The sequence below is a fragment of the Peromyscus leucopus genome, chromosome 11, assembly GCF_004664715.2.
Source record: "Peromyscus leucopus breed LL Stock chromosome 11, UCI_PerLeu_2.1, whole genome shotgun sequence".
Classification (NCBI taxonomy): Eukaryota; Metazoa; Chordata; class Mammalia; order Rodentia; family Cricetidae; genus Peromyscus; species Peromyscus leucopus.
Genome location: NC_051072.1, coordinates 20,452,272 through 20,473,807, shown reverse-complemented (window position 1 = coordinate 20,473,807; position 21,536 = coordinate 20,452,272). Strand labels below are relative to the sequence as shown.

Below are 21,536 nucleotides of genomic sequence, written 5' to 3'. Positions count from 1 at the left end.
TTCCTGGTAAGAGAGAAATGAAACGCACAGGCAGCAGAAGAGGGTGGAGCTGGGCAGAGCGGGAGTGGGGAGTGCCCGTCACTTGCGTATTTTAAAACAGTCAATTTTCGGTTCTCTAAGGATTTTAGCTCAATACAAAGTTCTAAGTAGGACTGAGGACAAGGCTAAGAGTGCTTGCGATGTACACACAAGGACCTGTAAGTTCAGATCCCAGCATCCGTGTCGAAATGAGAGGCGGCACTGCCTGCCGCCCAGGCATCAGGGCTGTGGGGTGGGTCACTGGCGCTCACCAGTTGCCCCCTTAGCTGAAAATCAGCATGCTCTGATTTAGGGAAAGGACCCAGTCTCAAGGGAAGAAGACAGGCGGCCACAGAGGGGGAGGGCCTGAAGCTCTCCTCTAACCTACGTATGTGCCCACAGGAGTGCATACCTACACATACACACACACACACACACACACACACACACACACACACACACCCCTACACACACACACACACCTACACACACACATACACACACGTACACACACACATATACAGACCACCACCACCACCAACAACTACCACATCATAAAATTTTTTCTTAAAATGCTGACTAGAAACAATAGAAAACACTAGAAGAGAAGACATTGGCTTCTCATATCTGAGAACGTCTTGTCTTACAGTGAGTGAGACACTCTACGTTCTTTTTCATAAAGTCAAACTTTAGAACCAAAATTTTTATGAGAAAAACATTTTACATAAAAAATATTACCCCAAAGCGCCCCAACCCCCATTTTAAAAAAATTATTTATTTTTGGGTTTTCAAGACAGAGTTTCTCTGTGTCACCCTCGCTGTCCTGGAACTTGCTCTGCAGACCAGGCTAACTTTGAACTCAAGAGTTCTGCCTGCCTATTCTTCCTGGTGCTGGGATTAAAGGCATTTGCTACCACCGCCCCACCCATTTAAAAGGTTTCATTTATTTTTATTTTGTGTGTATGAGTGTTTGCCAGATGTATGTCTTTGCACCTCACACCCTTGGAAGCTAGAAGAGGGTGGTGGATCCCCTGGGACTGAAGTTACAGAGGGTTGTAAGCCAGCATGCCAGTGCTGGGAACTGAACCTGGGTCCTCTGGCAGAGTATCCAGTGCTCTTAACCATCGAGTCATCCCTCCAGCCACTCAAAAGTTCTTTTATTTATTTTTTAAAGATTTATTTATTTAATGTCTATGCATGTACAACGTTATGCCAGAGAAGGCATCAGATCCCACTGTAGGTGGTTGGCTGTGAGCCACCCTGTGGGTGCTGGGACTTGAACTCAGGACCTCTGGAAGAGCAGCCAGTGCTCTTAACCACTGAGCCACCTCTCCAGCCCTACTCAAAAGTTCTTACTGCAAATATTTCAGACTTAGAAAAGTCTCAGACTGGGATGGCTCCATGGGTACCAGCACTTGCCTCTAAGCCCGATGACCTCCGTTTGATCCCTGGGGTCTGCAGAGAGAGAGGAGAGAGGACTGAGCCCCTCAAGCTGGCCCCTGACTGCTACACTTGCAGCATGGCACATGTGTGATTGAGTGAGAGCAAGAGGGAGATGAGCCAGAGACACAGAGACAGCATATGCACACATCAGATACAATGAGAAAGTATACACTCCCCTGCCTTGGTGTATGTACATCTGTGTGTCTGTGTTAGCCGAGGATCCCAATTGTAGCCTTGTCTAATCAGGACTGCTAGCACCACAGATATGTGACACCATATTTGGTGAGAACTATTTTTAATAGATACGAGTAAAATTATGAATAAAAATCCTGATCTGGCCTTCTACAGCTGTCTAAAACCTGAGGGTGAGCCAGTGTGTGGGGAGGGATAGGGTGCTGGGGACCGAACCCAGGACTGTGGATCTGCACATGTGCAGGGCCAGCACTGTGTCACAGAGCTACGCCTTCCTGCCCAGATGGTATTTTCTAACAGGAAAGAGCATACCCACTAATGGCACGGATCATAAAGTGTGCGCTGCTTGGAGGTCAATACAATTTTTAAAAAATATATATGCTCTACATGTACGCCTGCAGGCCAGAAGAGGGCACCAGATCCTATTATAGATGGTTGTGAGCCACCATGTGGTAGCGAGAATTGAACTCAGGACCTCTGGAAGAATAGCATGTGGTGGTATTGTGTTCCCCAAAATATTGTGTACCTTATTAAACTTATCTGGGGTCAGAGAACAGAAAAGCCAATAGTTAGGCAGTGATTGCACACGCCTTTAATCCTAGTATTCCAGAGGCAGAAATCCCTCTGGATCTCTGTGAGTTCAAGGCCACATTGGAAACAGCCAGGCATGGTGACTCACGTCTTTAATCCCAGGAAGCAAGTCTTTAATCCTAGGGAGTGATGGTAGAAAGCAGAAAAGTATATAAGGCGTGAGGACCAGGAACTAGAAGATTTGGCTGGTTAAGCATGTGGCTGGTTAAGCATTCAGTTGGTTAAGCTTTCAGGCTTTGAAGCAGCACAGTTCAGCTGGGATTCATTCTGGATGAGGACTCAGAGGTTTCCAGTCTGAGGAAACAGGACCAGCTGAGGAACTGGTGAGGTGAGATAGCTGTGGCTTGTTCTGTCTCTCTGACCTTCCAGTATTCACCCCAATAACTGGCCTCAGGTTTGATTTTATTAATAAGAACTTTTAAGATTCGTGCTACAGTAGCCAGTGCTCTTAACCACAGAACTGTCTCTCCAGGCCCCGTAAATATAATTTTTGAAGAAAGGAGAAAACGTGAGTGCATAAGGTGAAGAAAAAAAAAAGACTTCTAACTCATACAAATTTTACGACTTCGTATTTTCTGGGTCTATTTACATATCCACTTTAAATCACAATAAAGTATCTTCATTAATAAGGCCTTAAAATCATCTCAGTTTCTTTGCTCAGAAACTGAACATTTTCTTTTCCCCCTCTTGCTAGAGAAGAGATATTACTGAAAAAAATTAAATGAACAATTAGCTAATAACACACAAGCAATTAGTTATACTAATTAATTTGCATCCACTGTGGTGGATTATAAGTTTTGAATGGACACGGTCCTGTTATTTTGTGTGACAATTTCTCAGTTTCTTTCTTTCTTTTTTTGAGACAAGGTCTAGTTATGTAGCCAGAGCTAGCCCCACACTCATCAATTCACCTGCCTCCACCTCCTGAGTACTAGGATCGCAGGCATGTGCTGCCATGCCTGCCTTCACATGATGTGAAAGGTCTAAGTAACTCTAATCACATGCAATCCCTTGTAGGGATCTTGAAAGCAATCAAGGACCCTTCATGACCTCATCAGCTGGACAGAATGACAGTAAACATCTGCTGGTCACACCCATCAGCCAACCAAGACAGAAAGCAACCCCCAGCCTCACAGCCCAGAGAATCAAGGCCCAGGAAGGTTTAATGACTTGTGCCAACCAGTCAGTGAAGTCGGCCCCAGAGCCAGGGCTTTACTGCCTCCACCCCACAATGCCTTCCCATCATCACTGCCGGCCCTGTGCCCTGTGGGAGTGGGCACATCCCTTGGGCTGAGTGATCTCATGACTAACAGCCTGCCACCATAGTAATGGGCACCCATTAAATGACTGTTGAAAGATAATCCAGCTGTCACCACCCTCTCATCCAGCTCACCCTGTGCCTTACAAAGCACCCTGTAGGCGTTCACACAGTATTCAAACTTAACAGAAAAGTGAGTCATTTACCTTCTCTGCAGTTCCACTCGGCTGAGGATAGTCAGGGATGGCATCTTTCATGCATGGAACCCGGATTGTCAAGTCCTGACCACACGGTCCGTTGGCTGCTCCACTTGGGGCTTCGACATCAGACCTCTTGTAATGTGGGCTGATCCTGGCCACAGGCTTGTGTCTGGGCAGCAGATTTTCATTCTTCTGTGGTGGGGAGGTGGGTTTTTCTGGGCTCCTCGGGCTCGGGGTGTCTGCAGGGATTCTGTATTCCAGCTTCGGTGAACTTCTTGATCCCGACAGCTCCTTTCTCCCCGAGACTCCAGGTCCACTCTTGGGGGTTTCTACAGACCCTGGCAGGCTGGCTGCCTTAGGAGGCGTACCCACTATCCCATCAGGGATGCTGTGCTCTAAGTACAGCGAGCTGCCGAGGAGAGGCACGGAGCAGGCCTTGCTGACCAGCGGTTTCTGGGGTCCTTCCTCCTGCTTGCTTGCATCGACGCTTTTGGAAGAGGCTGTCAGGGCGGGCCTTGTGTCAACCTCTAGCAGAGGCCTGCTGGGGTCTGGGAGGACTCCTGGGAGAGAAATGCAGTCCCCCTCACCATCGAAGTCCTCCTCATCGCTGGCGTCATTGCTGTCGTAGCAGCGGACCCTCCTCTGGCGGAGGAGGGGGTTCCTGAGGACCTGTGGGCTGCCAGGGAGACTGGCTTGCCTGGCCACTGTCACTTGCTTGTGTAAGAGCCCAGAGGGCCTCTGGCTTCCAAGTGTCACAAGGCTGTTGGCCCTGGCTTTCCCTGGCTCCTTGTGAGCTGCAACAGGAGGAGAGAGAAGAGTCAGACAAAAACCAGGTTTCCAGTCTGGCCTGGCTTTATAACCTTAAAGAAATAAATCCCGGGGTTTGCTCTTCAAAGCTCATTCGCTCGATCAAAAGTCTGCCTTGTCCAGACACCCCAAACAAACAAACAAACAAACACGACAAACAGTCCTGTCACTGTACATAAGCACCTCTGAATTTACACACACCAGGCAAGACCTCTGGCCACTGGACATCCATGTAAACAACGTGGGTTTCTGTGGTCCAAACAGCAAGGGTGGCCAGCCTACTGCTTTTACTTTTATTCTGCCCCTCCCCCCATTTTTGCACACACAGATATACGTATTGCTACATTTACACATGCATATCTTTGCGTGTGTGCTGGAGAAGTGTGTGTGTGTGTTTGAGTGTGAATGCAGGTGAGCAGCGGTGTAAGTCCTTGCCTTCCATCTTGTTTGAGACAAGGCGTCTTGGTTTTCGCCATTGCACATGGCAGGCTGGCTGACCTGAAAATACCCAAGGATTCTCCTGCCTGCCTCCCATCTCTCTGTACTGGGATTCCCGCTGTCTGCCTTTCTGTGGCATTTAGGATCCATCATCCTTATACTCATTACGCACTCAGCCATCTTCTCATCCTTGAGAACAACAGCACAACCCAACTCCAGGTTCTTTAACTTGAATGGCGTGATTTCTAGGGATGAAGAATTTCTAGTTCAGCTTCATCTTGTCTCCCAAGTTGTTGAGGGTCTGGCCTAAATGCTGAGAACTCCTCTCTACCAGGTAACAGGGACGGCATGTCCCTCACATCTGTGTTCTCATCACCTGAGGTCCCTCCCTACCTGGAGCAAAAGAGCGTGGTCCACAGCCCAAGCTACTTGTCTACCTGTCAAGGTAAAGGACATCTTTGAGGCCCAGCATGCATGTGACTGCAAATCTTTGGCATGCTTTATGGCCACACGACAGTGCAAAGTCCAGGCTTGCCATTTGCACACCCAACTGCGGCTCCCGTGAGTCCCAATTGCCATTGTCTGCCTCGCTGAAGCCCAGACATTCCAAATGACAAGGGGAGCCTTGACAGAAGAAGTCCTCAATACAGTTAGAGGAGGATCTCATTGGAGCAGAGACTGGAGGATTTTTGAGTAGAAGGGACTTTTGGCTAACAGTGGCTCTCACAGTCCCGCATCTCTAACTTACTGTTTCCTGAAAAAAGAATTAAGTTGAGAGCCGAGGGAGGGACGAGATCTGGGATTTACCTGGGACCCCCTCCGTTGTGAGTGCCTTGGATTGCTTACTCTGATTTGATGCCACGAAACTCAAGATGGCATGTGTCAACAGCATGAGAAGGGGACCTGGGCGAGCCTCCTTCACCTCTGGTACCAGAACGTGTGTGAGCCACTCACTGGTCACCACTGCTGAGAGCAGATGCAGCCTCTCTCTACTCAGCCAGGCACACGGTTCCCAGCGCGCGCTCTCTCTCCTTGCTGTCCTGGGCAAGGCCTCCAGCAGGGATGGGGGAACTAGCCACTGCTTACTGCACTACCACGTCCAGGGTCCCCCAGGGCTCTCCTGCTCACCAGGGGGTCCGAGAAGCAGGCTGCCATCATCAGAGGTGCTACAGCCGCTCCCGGGATGGTCCTCATCCTCAGAGCCAGCCACCACGGAGTCTGACAAGGAGCCCGGCCCATCGTGGGTGAAGTACTGGGAGAGCTCGGATTCAGAGAGGAGCGAGTCCTGTTGGAAAAAGAACATGCTGGAGTCTAGGGAGATACGCCAGAGCCCGAGGATGGCAACGCTAATGACTGCCGATCTTTTCAGGGGCACTTTGTTCTAATCCCTGATCACTGGGAACCGCTGTGACAGTAACCGCCCGTCTCCATTATTGTAGTGTGGGTAAAGCAACAATCAATACATCAAAACATGGGCAGATACTCATTTTAGATGGAGGGGGCACTTTTTAGCCATGATCAGGAAAACTACAATAGCAGGTTGTTGTTTTTTTTTAAATTATTTACTCATTTATTTTTATTTTATGTGTATTGGTGTTTTGCTTGCCCATATGTCTGTGTGAGGGTCTCGGATCCCCTGGAACGGGAGTGATAAACAGCTGTGAGCTGCCATGTGGGTCCTGGGAATTGAACCCAGGTCCTCTGGTAGAGCAGCCAGTGCTCTTTGCTGCTGAGCCATCTCTCCAGACCCCACAATAGCAGTTTATCAATCATCTTAGCAAAACCCAAACTAAACCAGTGTGAGAAGGGACAGGAAAAAGAGTGAAGAACTAAGCTATGCGGCCCAGCCAACTGATGAAACACCTGGCGGTGGGCTGGGCTGGGCTGGGGTGCAGTGGGGTGGGGTGGGGGGCTGCCCAGTGTGAATCCTGACCCAGAGCGTCCTGACAGCTGCAGGTGCTCCCCAACCCAGGCGATCTTTATTATGTAGGGAGCAGTTGGAAAGGTCCCTGGCTTTTACTTTTCTGCTCTGCCCTTTTCTTGGATGAATACTTACAAAGAGAAACACACCTTTGGGGGTTGGTTTTTCAGATGGGCACGTGACAGCCACTTCCTTGTACAGAAGTGGCCAAAAGATTCATTTGCAGAAGTGCGTGCTGGGGTCTGGGACTTGACTGAGAAGCCTCTCAAAAAATTGGTTTGTGGTCCCCGAGTGCATTTTGACTCACCTTTTTGGCAAGAGATGGACTCTTCAAGGGGGTACCTGTGTAGGAGGGATTCACAAAACCATTAGTCTGATGAACCTCAAGTCACAAGCAGGCTCATATATTTCACCAAAAAAAAAAAAAAAGGAGGAACCAGGCATATTCAACAAAACTATCCTTTGCCTGGGTGTCACTGATGTGTGACATACATAGGTAGAAGATGCACGTATGCAGCCTACCTGGGTAGCTACCCTCTCATCTAGTCTACCTGGGTACCTGTCTACCCCCTCCTGCCCCACCTCCCTCCCTCCCTCAAGACTATGCTCACGCTGAAGGACCCTGGCTATGACTCCTCCTCCATGACACCACCGAGTGTCTTATCTGGCTCATACCTCAACGTCTGTGCACACAGGGCAGTTTAATGGCGAGTGGGTCTTTGTATGTCCCCTTTTCCACTGCTCAGCAGCCCACTGCCTGCACCCCACACCTGCTGTCTGCTAAGTTCTCAGTGACACTTGGTGAACGGCCAGAAGGATGAATGAACCACTGAGCCCCATCCAGGAAACCCCTAAAAGAACTAAGGAAGTGGCTGGATGTCGATCTTACTTTGTAGCTGCAGGGTGAAGAGCTCAGCCTGTGGACTTTAAATTACATGTCACAGGCAAAAGAGATTTAGGGCATGAGAATTCCGGCTTTAAAAAAAAAAAAGATCTTTGCTGACTGTTCAAGTAGAAATGTTGGGATAAGAGAACCCAGCGTTCAGGCTGAATAAAGAGCCTATTATGGCTCCGTCCACTTTAAATATATTAATTATGGATGCAAATCATCAGGGATTTCACGGTTGTCCCAAATCCCGTTCCTTGTCCTTTGACATTCAGTAACTCATATCTCCGAGTCCCTCTTTTTCCAGGGGATCAATCTGAATGTCAGAGAAGTCTCTAGCCAACTGGGCAATGTCTGTAGAGTTCCTCCTGGGTCGCCACACTAAGGAAACTGTTTTAAAACTTGATATAATGCTTTAAGTTAATAGGAATGCCGAGGACGATCGCAGCCCTTTCCTGACTGAAAATTTCCAGAGAACAAGAAAAACTCAAGAGTTTGGCTGCCTCCCGTAGCAAATGGGAGGCAGTTTGTATTGAAACTTTTAAATCCATATAAAGTACGGATTAAATCCATATAAAGAGACCTCAGCATTTGGGTGAATAATACTCTGTACACCAAATGACTCACATTTTGGTGTCAAATCTCCTCTACCTGTTAACTTCCTTCTTCAAATTATATGAAAGTCATAAAAGCAGCATGCATGATTAAGCCTTTGATGAAACACATTAAATAACTGCAGAAATCAAAAGAAGGACCCAAGAGAAAGCGCAGACTCTGGCCGACAGCACCTGCCGCTAGCCCTAGTAATTACAGAGAATCCTATGTGACGGCGTGCGGAGTTCCCGAGAGAACTGGAAAATCTCTTCTCGGTGGTGAATGAGACTGTGCCATTACCATACCTAAGCCAGGCGAGGAGTTGGCTTCTTTGCTCTCCTGGTAAGTGCTGCGTGCTATCACTTCATCCATTTCCTGCTCGGAAACCTGGTTTTCAGCAGAAAGCACAAATTAGATGTTTTTATGTATTTCTTTTCCCCCAATGAAAGTAGCTAGGACCAGAAGAGGGTCAGAGGCTGGGAATGCCTTAGAAGCAGTAACTCAGAGCACGTAATTCCAGCTGGTTGGTGGGTTGCTTCCAACAGTGTACACACAAGACCACCAACTGGTCCCGAGTTGCACTTATATGCTATGATTACCAAATTAGCTGCATCCTCTCTAGAACACTTAGTTCTCATCCTTTTTAAAGAACTTAAGGTCAGGCCAGTGACATGGCGCAGCAGGTAAGGGAGCCTGTCGCCAAGGCTGATGACCTGAGTTCAATCCCCGGGAACCTCATGATAGAAGATAACTGACTCCTGAAAGTTGTTCTCTCACTTCTCCACAGTACCTTGGTACACACAGGCCCACACCCATACACACATGCACACATATACACAAAATAAACAAATGCAATTAAAAAATTAAGAACAGACATAGGGAAAACCTTGGGGTGGCAAGATGCCTTAGTAGGTAAAGGTGCCTGCCATAGGCCTAAGAGAATGGGTTCGAGTCTTGGGGCCAGCATGGTAGAAGGAGAGAATCTACTACTACAAGTTGGCCTGTGATCTCCACACATGCGCCCTGGCATGTATACATACACACCGACACCAAAATAAAAATGTAAATTAAAAAACTTGTTCTAACAAAAACCTATAAAAATAGGCAAGAACAGCATGCGACTACTGTACTATTTGTCCAAATTCACTGTGTTTTTTTTAAAATTTACCTATTTTACGCATATGGATGCTCTGCCTGCATGTGTGTATGTACACCATGTGCCCTCAAATCAGAAGAGAGCATCGGATCCCCTAGAACTGGAGTTACAGACAGTTCTGTGCATGCATGGAAACCAAACCTGGGTCCTCTGTGAGAGCAACTAGTGCTCCTAACCACTGAGCCATCTCTCCGGTCTCCTAAATTCGCTAACTTTTAACACCTCACCACATTCACGGTATTCCTTCTCTTGTTGCTAAATCATCTGCAAGTCGCAGATGCGATGATCTTTTGCTTGTAAGTTACGTCATTACAAATCTCCCGATGGCCGGGCGGCGGTGGTGGCGCACGCCTTTAATCCCAGCACTCGGGAGGCTGGTGGATCTCTGTGAGTTCGAGGCCAGCCTGGGCTACCAAGTGAGTCCCAGGAAAGGCGCAAAGCTACACAGAGAAACCCTGTCTCGAAAAACAAAAACAAAACAAAACAAAAAAACCAAATCTCCCAATAACAATGCTGCTCTATGAAATCGAGGTGGGGCTTCTGACTGAGCAGGACAGACAGACCGATGGTGTAGCTTACATGCCATAGGCCATCTTCGGATGTCACTCTAACCTCATGCCTCTGAAGTCCCACTCAAAGGTATCTATAGGCTGTAACGAGCTCCCCGAGCGTGACGCCAGCCTGTGCAGAGGCGAGGACTTTCCTCCCGACTTCCTCCTGCACTAATTGCGCACAGTTAACGTAAAGGATTTACGCTCTGGTGCCACGTCATGTCACTGAACTTGTTTTAGACCTGCTGTGAATCCCTGCGTCCCAGTTTCTCTGCTTTATAGGAAGATTGACTCTGGCCATCCAGGACCCAGCTGCCATGTGTCTCCAGCTGCTTTTTCCTCAGAGACAAGGCTGGCCCTGAACTCACAGAGATCCGCCTGCCTTTGCTTCCCAAGTTCTTCTGCCTTCTAAAATCTGAACCTGTACCGAGTCTTTGTCTTTCAAGATCCTAGTATCTGGATGGAGCCCAGAAACATTGAGGGGTTCTATTAGATCTATCTCACAGCTGCCTCACTCTGAGCTTCAGACTCTGTGTTGTCTGTTTATTCAGAAAGGCTACAGAAACGGTTTCCCTGTCGGTCACTCGGGGCCATGCACCCCACAACTGGATATGGTGGCTTTCACCTCTTAGTTACGATGGGATGCTTGCCATCAGTATGGAGTATCTGTATGGAGATAGTTTGAGACTGTGGAAGTGCCCTGCACCCACATGTGTGTTATAGAGTGTCTGTATGTACAGTATTAACTTTAATTAGTTAGCATACAAAGTACCGGGTCTCATCTTGGCATCTTTCACTTTAGCATTACTTATTATTTCTGCTGAAATAATCATTACTCTGAAGTTTTTTAAAAAAATGATTTTTGAATTTCTTCTATTCTTTCTGTATTTATTAATACAGTGGTACATCCCGGGAATTCTTTCCCCATTGTTATCCTGTTCCTTAAAAAAAGTTTCAATTTATTCTGATATAAAAATATTTCTGTGGGCTGGGTGTTGGTGGCATACGCCTTTAATCCCAGCACCTGGGAGGCAGAGACAGACAGATCTCTCTGAGTTCAAGGCCAGCATTGTCTACAGAGTGAGTTCCAGGACAGCCAGAGCTACACAGAGAAACCCTGTCTCAAAAAACCAAAAAGAAAAAAAAAATTTCTGTGAGTGTGCACATGTGTGTCCATGTGGAGGCCAGATGTTGATACTGCATGTCTTCCTCTATGACTTTATCTTAATTTTTTAAAATAATTTATTTTTATTTTTATGTGCATTGGTGTTTTGCAGGCATGTATGTCTGTGTAAGGGCATCAGATCTTAGAATTAGAGATCATGTTGTTAGCTGCCATGGGGGTCCCCTGGAATCAGTGCTCTTAACCGCTGCCCCATCTCTCCAGCCCACTTTATTTTATTTTTGAGACAGGGTCTCTCTCTGGACCCAGAGCTCAATGATTGGCTAGGCTGAGTGATGTCATTCCGGGGGGCCCATCTGGTCCCACCACCCTCTCAACATCGGGTTTACAGAGGTGCGCTGCTGTACCTGGCTTTTACATGGCTGGTGGGAATCTGAAATCAGGTCCTTGTGATTGTACAGCAGGCATCTGGCCCACCGAGTCATTTCCTGGGTTCCTAATCATTATCCTCAACTGTCACTTCATGGGAAATTTCTTTATAGAGCTTGACATATACCAAACTACGATCCTATTCCAAAAGATAATTAGTAGACTCAGTTTCTGTTTCAAAGGTAAGAATGTTTTGACTGTAGGATGGTAATTTTGTATACTAAAATAATATTTAACATAAACCCTATTTGGATAAGAATGTGGATTTGTCTTAATAAATAAATACAGGGTTTCCCCTAGTAGATGAATCACAATCACACCATGGCCTTTATGTAACACTTCAGAGTGGGGCTCAGAGGAAATAAAATAACACACTCATGTACGTGGGCTGACACATGCACACCCCCTTCCACAAAGCAAAACATAACAGTGCGAGTGAGCCAGGGAAAATGTCAGCATCAATGACGGCGTTTTTCTTGAAAATAGACTTCTAATATTTGCAACTGTTTTTCTAAGTGGGAGAAAAGCCGATTTCGGTTTCTCCCCCCCCCCTTCTTTCTACCCAACATAAGTGGGAAGCTGCTCTCCTAACGAGTTCAAGTCTTTGCCGTCTAGACCTGCAGGGTTTGAATAGCCCAGCTGGGCAGCCACTGCTCCACACATCCTCAGACACAGGAGAGGAGAAAGTGCTGTGCTGTTTCTTCTGGAACCACACAAAAACTAAGACGGCGCATATATTCTGTATCAAAACGTCCTCCTGGCAACGAGTGCTGAATTAGTGGTACAAAAATACATTAAATCTAAGATGGAATCTTGACCAGAAGAAAAATACAGTATCATGTGACAGCCAAGAACATCATGTGTACCTAGGAAGAAACGTGAAAACCGGCCCAATACTCAAGTGCGGTTTCGCTGGACACATCTCCAGCAGATCCCAGGCCGTTGTACTGTGGCTGGGAAAACGAATCCATTTGTGTGTTCAGCGGTGGCCTCAGACCACCCGTCCATATGGATGATTAGGCTTTGCACTGAAATAGTGTTTTGATAATGGGTCGTGTTGGCAGAATAGCTTTTGGGCTGAGATGAAGCAGATTCTGAGCAAATCGCCACCCACGTGACGCTCGGAGCCAGGTAGGCCTTGGCCATCGGCTGACATTCTAATGTGATGGGTGGGGGCGTTAGGTCAACTACAGCATGCTAGACAGTGTCCTGCGCGAAAGGAGATGATGAGAATGTTGGAGTCTAAGTGGAAGAAGGGCCGGGAGCTGCTCCCGCTTGCTGGACTCACAAAGCAAAATGATGTTAAACGTGACCCAGAGAGAACCTCAGGGACAGTAGCAGAAAGATGTTTACAAAGTACAACAGATTCTAAATCAAAATCTTAAAAAGTGTATATTTTAGGAAAGACATCTCTGAGAATGCATGTAGATCAAACAATGTGGAAAAAGAACTAAAACCAATCAACCACCACCACCAGAAACTAGTGCAGTTGTCTTTGAATCGTTCTAAAGGGATCTCTGCCCCAGGGTCATCACTGCATTCACGCTCCCAGACCAAGACATGGAGTTTCAGCTTGTCAGCACTTATATGCAAGGGGCGGGACCAATACTACCAACGAACATCAATCAGTGTTTAAAATGATGTCATTGTGAAGATGCGATGCAGAGCGGTGATGGCACACACCTTTAATCCCAGCACTCGGGAGGCAGAGGCAGGTGGATCTCTGTGAGTTCGAGGCCAACCTGGTCTACAGAGTGAGTTCCAGGACAGCTAGGGCTACACAGAGAAACTGTCTTGAAAAACAACAACAGCAACAACAGAAAAAGGAGGAGGAGGAGGGGGAGGAGGAAGAGGAGGAGGAACAGCAGCAGCTATGGCCTTCATTGGCATTAAATGGCATAAAAGCCTAACATGAACAGGAGCCTGGGACCACTCATACTAATAATAAAATGATACCACATTTAATGTGCCGCATATCAGGAAAAGCTACTGTTTTGAGCCTTTTGAGTTTAAATACAATCTGGTCATGATTTTGGAAACTAATTTTTTTACATTGAGTAATATAGTCTGCAAATACTATTTTATACAGCAGGTTGAATTGAACTTGCTGAGGTATCTGTGGTTTACTTAAAACATTTGAAAGCAACTGTACAAAAGAGAGATGACCAAATAGTCTCTATGGGTCAAAAGTTGAAAAGGTGATTTCTTTTTTTCTTTTTCTTTTTTTTTTTTTTTTAACTTAGTGAGCTCTTAGATCTTAACGACAGAAGCATCTGTTCAGATTAGGAGGGGACATCCATTTAAAATAGTTCAGTTCTTTCATCTGTCTTAACATTATCATACCTTAACTCAACAGTTGTCTTTGGGGGGCATGGGTGACTGAAAAGTCGAATGTAAGTTATTGACCACTCACAAACACAAATATGCTCCCAAATGGGTGTGATTTGTGAAGTCTTCCTAAGACTACATGAACTTCAGGCTAAGAGCCCCTCCTTAGGAGACTACAATTTCATCCATCTGTGTAGCTCTGGGATGCTGCCATCACCTTCTCCCCCGGGGCAGCTCAATGAACCATTAGGTAATGAATTTCACATTATGGCAACTGCTTCATTCATGGAACCATCTCCACCCCCAAGATTTCCTATCTCAAATCTCAGAGGGTTACAGAGATGATCTAGTCTGGCATGTTCAGATTTCTTGATGTAGGTATTAAATATCTTACCAGCAGCTAACCAGCCATGGAGGTTACTCATAGTCCTACTTTCCATGAGATCAGATTGTAAATTCACCAAATAACCTTGACAACATTTTCCAACACAATTTTCTAGAGTGAAGATGAAGTCTGTCGCCAAGATTCACTTCCTGTGTACATCACTCACTGACTGACACACATGCCCGGCTGGGGGAACTCTCTCACGGAAGCAGACAGACTTGGGTGTGACTGCTGTCATTGGCCGAACAAGCAGCCAAACCATTGTCCCATACTCAAAGCAGGGTCAAATCCCTCACCTTTGGATTAGGGTGTCGGCCGATGACCAGGCGAACGGGTCCTGGTGGGCATTTACTCAAGATGGAGTGTACTTTGCTTAAGGCTGCATGGCGCACATTCACGGAGTTCACTTCCAGGATTTGGTCGCCCCGGCTAGAGAGGGAGACACAATAACACATTGTGGCAATGGTCAGAATTTTAAAAGCTAAGACAGCTTTCTTTCAGGAGGGGGTTTAGAATATGAAATCTTTTCTGAATACTTCAAAGGAAGCATAATGGCATAAAGCAACACATTCATATAAACATCACATTTTAAATTGACCAAGGTCACTATTAGAAATAGTAAGCTTAAGTAAAACTGATAAAAAGACAACAATGAAGGGAACCACTTATTGAGCACCTACTGTATGTGAGGTCCTACACAAAGTAGTTTATATAATACCACCTCAGATAGGTTTGAGTATTCCTTTCGAACAGGAGACTCACAGAGAGCACCCAGATACAGCACTCTCAGGTTATCTCAGGGCTGTGTGATTATCATACAATAGCCTCTTGACCACGGCCACCTTCAGCGTTCTCCCGACCATCTTGAAATGATTATTGTAATATAGTCAAAGGAGGAAACATCTGAAGCTCCAAGGTTACCTAAGAATTTGTAAAAATATTTCAAATTTGAACAAATGAGAAATTTAGGACAAGTTGCCTATTTTGACTTGAAATTATCAGGAGGGCTCAGCAGGAGAGAACAAAGACCCCTTTACATGGGGTTTGAGCAATGTTCATTTGGCTCGCCCCAGGCATATGGAACCATTCAAGAAAGAAACATCAACTTGGGATGTCATTAAAGGATTTTTTTTCCTTGGGTTCTAAAAGTATATTTTCTTTAATGTACTTTGGATGATTTGGTAAGTTTTTTTTCATATGGAAATTCACTCTGATGATTAACGAAAAATGTAATATAATCTATTAACATAGCCTCCAGAATGGCAACCAATGAATGCTGTTTTGACAATTCTTCAACTGCCAAAGGACTTAGACGCTTATGGGGAGAAAGGTGATACTGTTTGGACAGAGTGCTTTGTGTAACATGTGCACATTTTTGTGATATTTAGGTGGGCACTAACCACTGCAATTACTGTATAAAAGAATATTCAGATTTCCTGTGTATACAGAATGCTGATTATACAACTCAACTGTCTGAGTGAAGAAATCTGATGGTCCAGTTTTAGACAACAGACAGTGACTTCAGTCATCATCACTCAAATGGCGATGAAAACAATTGAAAAGGCTCACAAACTAATACGAGGACCTCCCACGTGCACGTGATTTCAGGGCTCTTTTGCATCCAGTCATAGCCGCAGTTCCAGGTTATAGGATGAAGTTTGCATGAGTGGATACAAAGTGAAAGAGCATATTGAAATAGCCACAGATGATCTGCACAGAGTTCTATTTTGTCAAAACTCTAACTCTGGACTTCCGAGTCCAAATGCAACAAAGCAGGTAGGTAAGCTGTTTTCACTTTGTTGTCTGTGGCTGTGATAAAATACCACGGCAAAGGCAACCTATGACTTATGTAGCTCACAACTCCAGGTTGTACTCCATCACTGTGGGGAAGTCAAGGACTTGAAGCTTCTAGTCGTATCTACAGTTGAGAGCACACACTTGGTTTGCTATCACCGCTCTTCTACAATTCAGAATCCCTTTCCTAGAAAATGGTGCGCCGCCCTTAGTGGGCAGACTTCCCACCATAATTAGCATAAGATAAAACAATACCCCAAAGACATTCCCGCAGGCCAACCTGGTCTAGACAATCTTGTATTGAGACTCTCAGGTGATTCTAGAGTGTGTCAAGTTAACAGTTAATACCACCATGGAAACCAAGATTCGAAGTCCAAAATTCAACCAAATTTGATTCATATGAGCTTTTTTTTTCATCTTTGAGATATTATTAACTTTAGTCTTGGCTATATTATTAGAAAGAATGTCAAAGATGTCGAATTCCACAGAAAAAGTTAAGTAGAGCAGATGGGCACAGTGGTGCATACCTATAATCTTAGCATTAGGGAGGTAGAGGCAGGAGGATCAGAAGATGAGGGTCATCCTTGGCTATATAGTAAGTTCAAAGCCAGTCTGAGCTGTATGTCTTTCTCTGTCCCTGTCTGTGTCTAAGTAGATATTAATGTGTGCCATCACAACTCAAGACCACACCAGGACTGTACAATGCCGGGGACGTAACTAACCTCAGGTTGCTCTCCATCTTGGCCACTGATCCAGGGGCCAGGCTGTGAATGTAGATACCCGGAGGGCTGTTTTCCAAGGCCAAGCAGCAGGCACCAATGCCTAATCCAACTCTTGGCTCTGGGAGAGGCATGGCACAAAGACAACAGGAGCAAACGTTACACGGGAACCAGAAAACGTGCGTGCGTGCGTGCACACGCGATTCACACAGTGTTAACGGATGACAGCAGGCGCGAGCTTTTGGTTTGGTCCAGACGCAGAGTGTCTGCTGTGGGACGGTCTGTATGTCAAACTGTTCTGATTGGTCAATAAATAAAACACTGGCTGGCCAGTGGCCAGGCAGGAAGTAGGTGGGACAAGGAGAGAGGAGAATTCTGGGAAGGGGAGGGCTGAGGCGGAGAGACACTGCAGCCGCCACCATAACCAGCAGCATGTGAAGACGCTGGTAAGCCACCAGCCACGTGGCAAGGTATAGACTTATGGAAATGGATTAATTTAAGCTATAAGAACAGTTAGCAAGAAGCCTGCCATGGCCATACAGTTTGTAAGCAATATAAGTCTCTGTGTTTACTTGGTTGGGTCTGAGCGGCTGTGGGACTGGCGGGTGACAAAGATTTGTCCTGACTGTGGGAAAGGCAGGGAAACTCTAGCAACAAGTGTCAGTCCTGCTTTTCGAGTTATCTCACGTTCTTCTCGTTGCTTAGTCTGAGGAACTTCCTCAGCTCTGCTCTAGAACTAGCTGGAGAATGACTAATATTTCCATCCTGAATATAAAAAACCTTTCAGACTTGTTTGGCCTTCAACTAATTTCTTGGTTATTTATAATTGTGGATTTTTTTTTTTTTACACTAAGTACTAGTGGGAGATGAGAGAAATGAGAAAAAGCAGTAGGATTTGCTGAGAACCTGTGATTTGTAGTTACTAATGTTGACTTATTTTTGACTTTCTTTACCATTTTAGAAGGCTAGACTTACGGGGACTGGAGAGATGGCTCAGCAGTTAAGAGCACCGGCTGCCCTTCCAGAGGTCCTGAGTTCAATTCCCAGCAACCACATGGTGGCTCACGACCATCTATAGTAGGATCTGATGCCCTCTTCTGGCATAAATGTGTGCATGCAGGTAGATCACTCATATACATAAAAAAATAAATAAATAAATAAAAAGAAGGCTAGATTTAAACTACTCATTTTAACACAAGTCCCTGACACACTGATTCATCTTGGGAAGACTTTAAAGACTGTTATTGGCGACTTCTCCTCCCTTTTGTAAAATGATTAAACATCTCTCCGTTGACTACTCCGGGCCGCTTAGAGAGCAGCATCTCTGCCAACAGCAGGTGGTTCCAAAGGACTGACTTAAAGAATGAGTGCTAGAACAGATCCTGGGCCGCTGTTCAGTGGGAAGCAGGGGCATTAGCCGTTAGCGATACCTTTGTTGAGTGTGACTTCCATGACAATCCTGTCCTTGGGCCCAGGAGCCTTCCGCCCCAGGGAGGAAGAACCGCCTTCATCATTGCCTCCTCCTGCGGGGGTCCCCCCACCGGTGTTGAAGCTTGGGGAGCTCGACCTGCTCATGTGCGTGGGAGTGGAGCATGGCGTGAGGCTGGGGCTGAGTAACTTCGTGCGCACTGTGAGGACAAACAACCCGCTCCGGATTTGCTGCAAGACAAGAAGGTGGGTGGAGACAGTCAGGTTGCTCTTCCGGCAAATAGGCAAAACCCGGAGGGGTAGACGGGAAGAAAAGGAAGAGGACAAAGGAGACCCAGGGGGACACTGTTACCTTGAAGGTGTGAATGGCCTCTTGAAACGTCAAGCCCTTTATTGGTATACCGTTTACATCAAGGATTTCATCTCCTGGTGACCAAATACAAGGAAGAACATTGAGCTTTAATTTACTGGACTCTGCTTAGCTTGAACCACAGTGGCATGGCCTACGAATATAACTCTTATGGCTCTGATCCATTTTAACTAACTTAGCTCCTAGGAATGTCCCGAAATGGGATAATACACATTAAAAAACCACTCATATTATTCAACAATAACTCTATAATCAATATTTAATTAAACAACTGTGGGGCTGGATTTGGTAGGGCACACCTGGGTTCCCAGCTTTGGATAGGCAGAGGCAGGAGGATCAAGGGTAGATGAACTTAAAACACCACCCAAACCAACTGACAACCAACCAACCAACCAAAACCTACTACCAAAACAACAAACAAACAAAACAGAATCCCAAGCTAAGCTAACCAATCAATCAACAAAAGCAACAACACACGCAAATAAAAAAAAAAAGTATAAAATATCAACCAACCAACCAACCACCACCACCACCACAAGCCAAAACCAACCATGGGAAACTTGAAGACCTGATTATTAACCATTGGCACCTTGGACAAGAAATATCTTATGCTCAGAGACTGAACTGAAGTTTCAGGTTTTAAATTGTCTTGTTTAAAAACATAAACCTACGGGCCAGGAAGCATGGACATAGGCACACTTGGGAAGCCACTCCCCTATCTGCAGAAAGACGAGCTACCTAAGTCCAGAGATGCAACCTGACACGGGATAGGGTTTCAATCAGTAGCAGAGAGAAAAATCTTGCTGAGGTATGACTGAGAATTGATAGCCCTACTTCCAGACATAGTTTGGATGTCCGGTCTATTGGGGCAGGTCCCAGGGCTCCATCTGTAGGCTGGCAAGACTATATAGGCTTCCGCCTCAGAGATCGCTGCAGGTTGATGCCAAAATGACAGCAGGGGCATGCTAGGTGGTGGAGAGTGCCCACTTGCATCTAAATAACTCAGATAACTTCTCATCTCCAACACTGTGACAATCTATAGTCAGGCCGTTCTCCATGCTGCTCACAGTGCCTCCTGGGGATGTCCGAGCAGGTGGACATCCTTTTGGCTTCTGAGAACTTGTTTCTCATTTGCACTCGTGTGACATGGGCTGTGTTCTGGAATAACAGCTCATCAAACACCAAAAGATGTTCTAGTTTTCAGACAGACTCTGCCTGGCGGTGCAGGAGGGGAGAGAGACTCTGTACAACAAGACAGCTCAAACAGCAGGAAACCACACATGTTCACTCCGGACAGCCAATCTCAGAGCATGCCGTGTGTACAGAAACCCTCTAGATGAGGTATAGAAATGCAGCAATGCCCCCATGCATTCTCTTTAACACAGCTGCACAAGCCACACTGTAAGGGAAATGATCTCCCTCTAAAAATCGCCTGGCATCACCAACTATCAATGATGACTGGAGGTTGTATCTACATGGGCGCAGGACAGAAACACTGAAATAGTTACTCATGAGCTTATAATTTATAGGAGAGCTTTTAAGGCGTATCACTCAACAGGCTGGAAATCCAGCCCAGCGACTTACATTTCCCATAAATGAACACATATGAAAAAATAGTATTTAGGAGAATCATCCACTATTAACCTTTCATAATGATTGATTTTCCCCCTCTATTTTCCTTCATTCTACCAACCTCACAGTATGAATTTCAATCAAGTGAACGCATGGCACATCCATTCAAAGACTGCTCTGCTAGATTTTCACACTGCTCTGAAACCAGATACCAAGAGCACCTGGGGGTTAACTTTTCCTCAGAGAGATAGAGATAAATATTTTGCCCAAGAAGTATTATGCCTGGTCAAATCACACGGTTACATGAAGGCTTCTACAAGCTCTGCCTAAAACCAGGACACTCCGATTCCCTGCACCAGTTTTTAAAGAAGGAAACCTGTATAACACAGTGGCCACGACACTGTGAGCGAACAGACTTGGACAATCATATCATTTCTAAAGGTAACTAGAAATATCCTGACATAACCACCTCAGGAAAGACAGATACTGGGCCAGCGAGATGGCTCCGTGGGGCAGGGAGCTTGCTGCCAAGCCTAATGACATGAGTTTGAGTCCTGGGACACATATTGTGGGAATGGAGAACTGACTCCTCTGTTTGTCCTCTGATAGCCACATGCGCACTGTGAGCCACCTGTATGTACACACATACACACCCAAATAAATACATGTAACTTAAGATGAAAAAAAGAAGCGTATTAAACGGGAGAGGGAAAACAGGCTTCTTGCTTTGGTGAGTGCTATGCAAAGTTACGTTCACAACTTCCTGGCACTTTTGCTTCGTGAAAGAAAACAGTCTTAATCCAGATAAATGTTTTGTAAGATACGCAAACATACACAACAAGAAGGATATTTTTATTATAAGAAACTACTATGGCTGGGTGTGGTGATGCATGCATTTAATCCCAGCATGCACAAGGCAGAGGCTGGCAGATCTTTGCAAGTTAGAGAGCAGCTTGGTCTACAAAGGGAGTTGCAGCCAGCTAGGGTTACACAGTGAGAGGAGCAGGTTTCCAGTTACTGAACATTTCTGAGTGCCGGTTTCCTCACCTATAAAAGACTTGCTCCAAAATATCTACTCTACAGGTTTGTCATACAGTTAATGAGATAACTTAAATCATAGACACGCTTTGCAAATGTTTAAAGGACCGAAAATACAAGGTGTAGTTAAACGTTTGAAAACTTTATTTGAAAAGTGTAACTTAAAACTTTGGTGATATTTTACACCCCAAATCACTTGTCTGTTGTATTTATGCTAATAACATGGTAGACACTATGGAGAATGGAAAGGCGTTCAATTTGGAGCCAACTACATAGTATCGATTTCAACAGCAAG

The 21,536-nt window shown here is 45.7% G+C and overlaps 1 protein-coding gene across 4 annotated transcripts in view; it reads right to left on the bottom strand.

Moving 5' to 3' along the window:
• The window catches only part of Pdzd2 (PDZ domain containing 2), a 381,914-nt gene that overhangs the window by 26,249 nt on the left and 334,129 nt on the right, over nucleotides 1–21,536 (bottom strand). For all 4 annotated transcript variants that reach the window (XM_028884407.2, XM_028884405.2, XM_037209380.1 and 1 more), the window contains 8 exons: nucleotides 18,614–18,687; nucleotides 18,264–18,492; nucleotides 16,837–16,954; nucleotides 14,617–14,749; nucleotides 8,654–8,735; nucleotides 7,176–7,210; nucleotides 6,076–6,232; nucleotides 3,709–4,496 (listed from right to left, as the gene is read on the bottom strand). In XM_028884407.2, coding sequence (XP_028740240.1) covers nucleotides 3,709–4,496; nucleotides 6,076–6,232; nucleotides 7,176–7,210; nucleotides 8,654–8,735; nucleotides 14,617–14,749; nucleotides 16,837–16,954; nucleotides 18,264–18,492; nucleotides 18,614–18,687 — 1,616 coding nt within the window. The remainder of the gene's footprint in view (nucleotides 1–3,708; nucleotides 4,497–6,075; nucleotides 6,233–7,175; nucleotides 7,211–8,653; nucleotides 8,736–14,616; nucleotides 14,750–16,836; nucleotides 16,955–18,263; nucleotides 18,493–18,613; nucleotides 18,688–21,536) is intronic.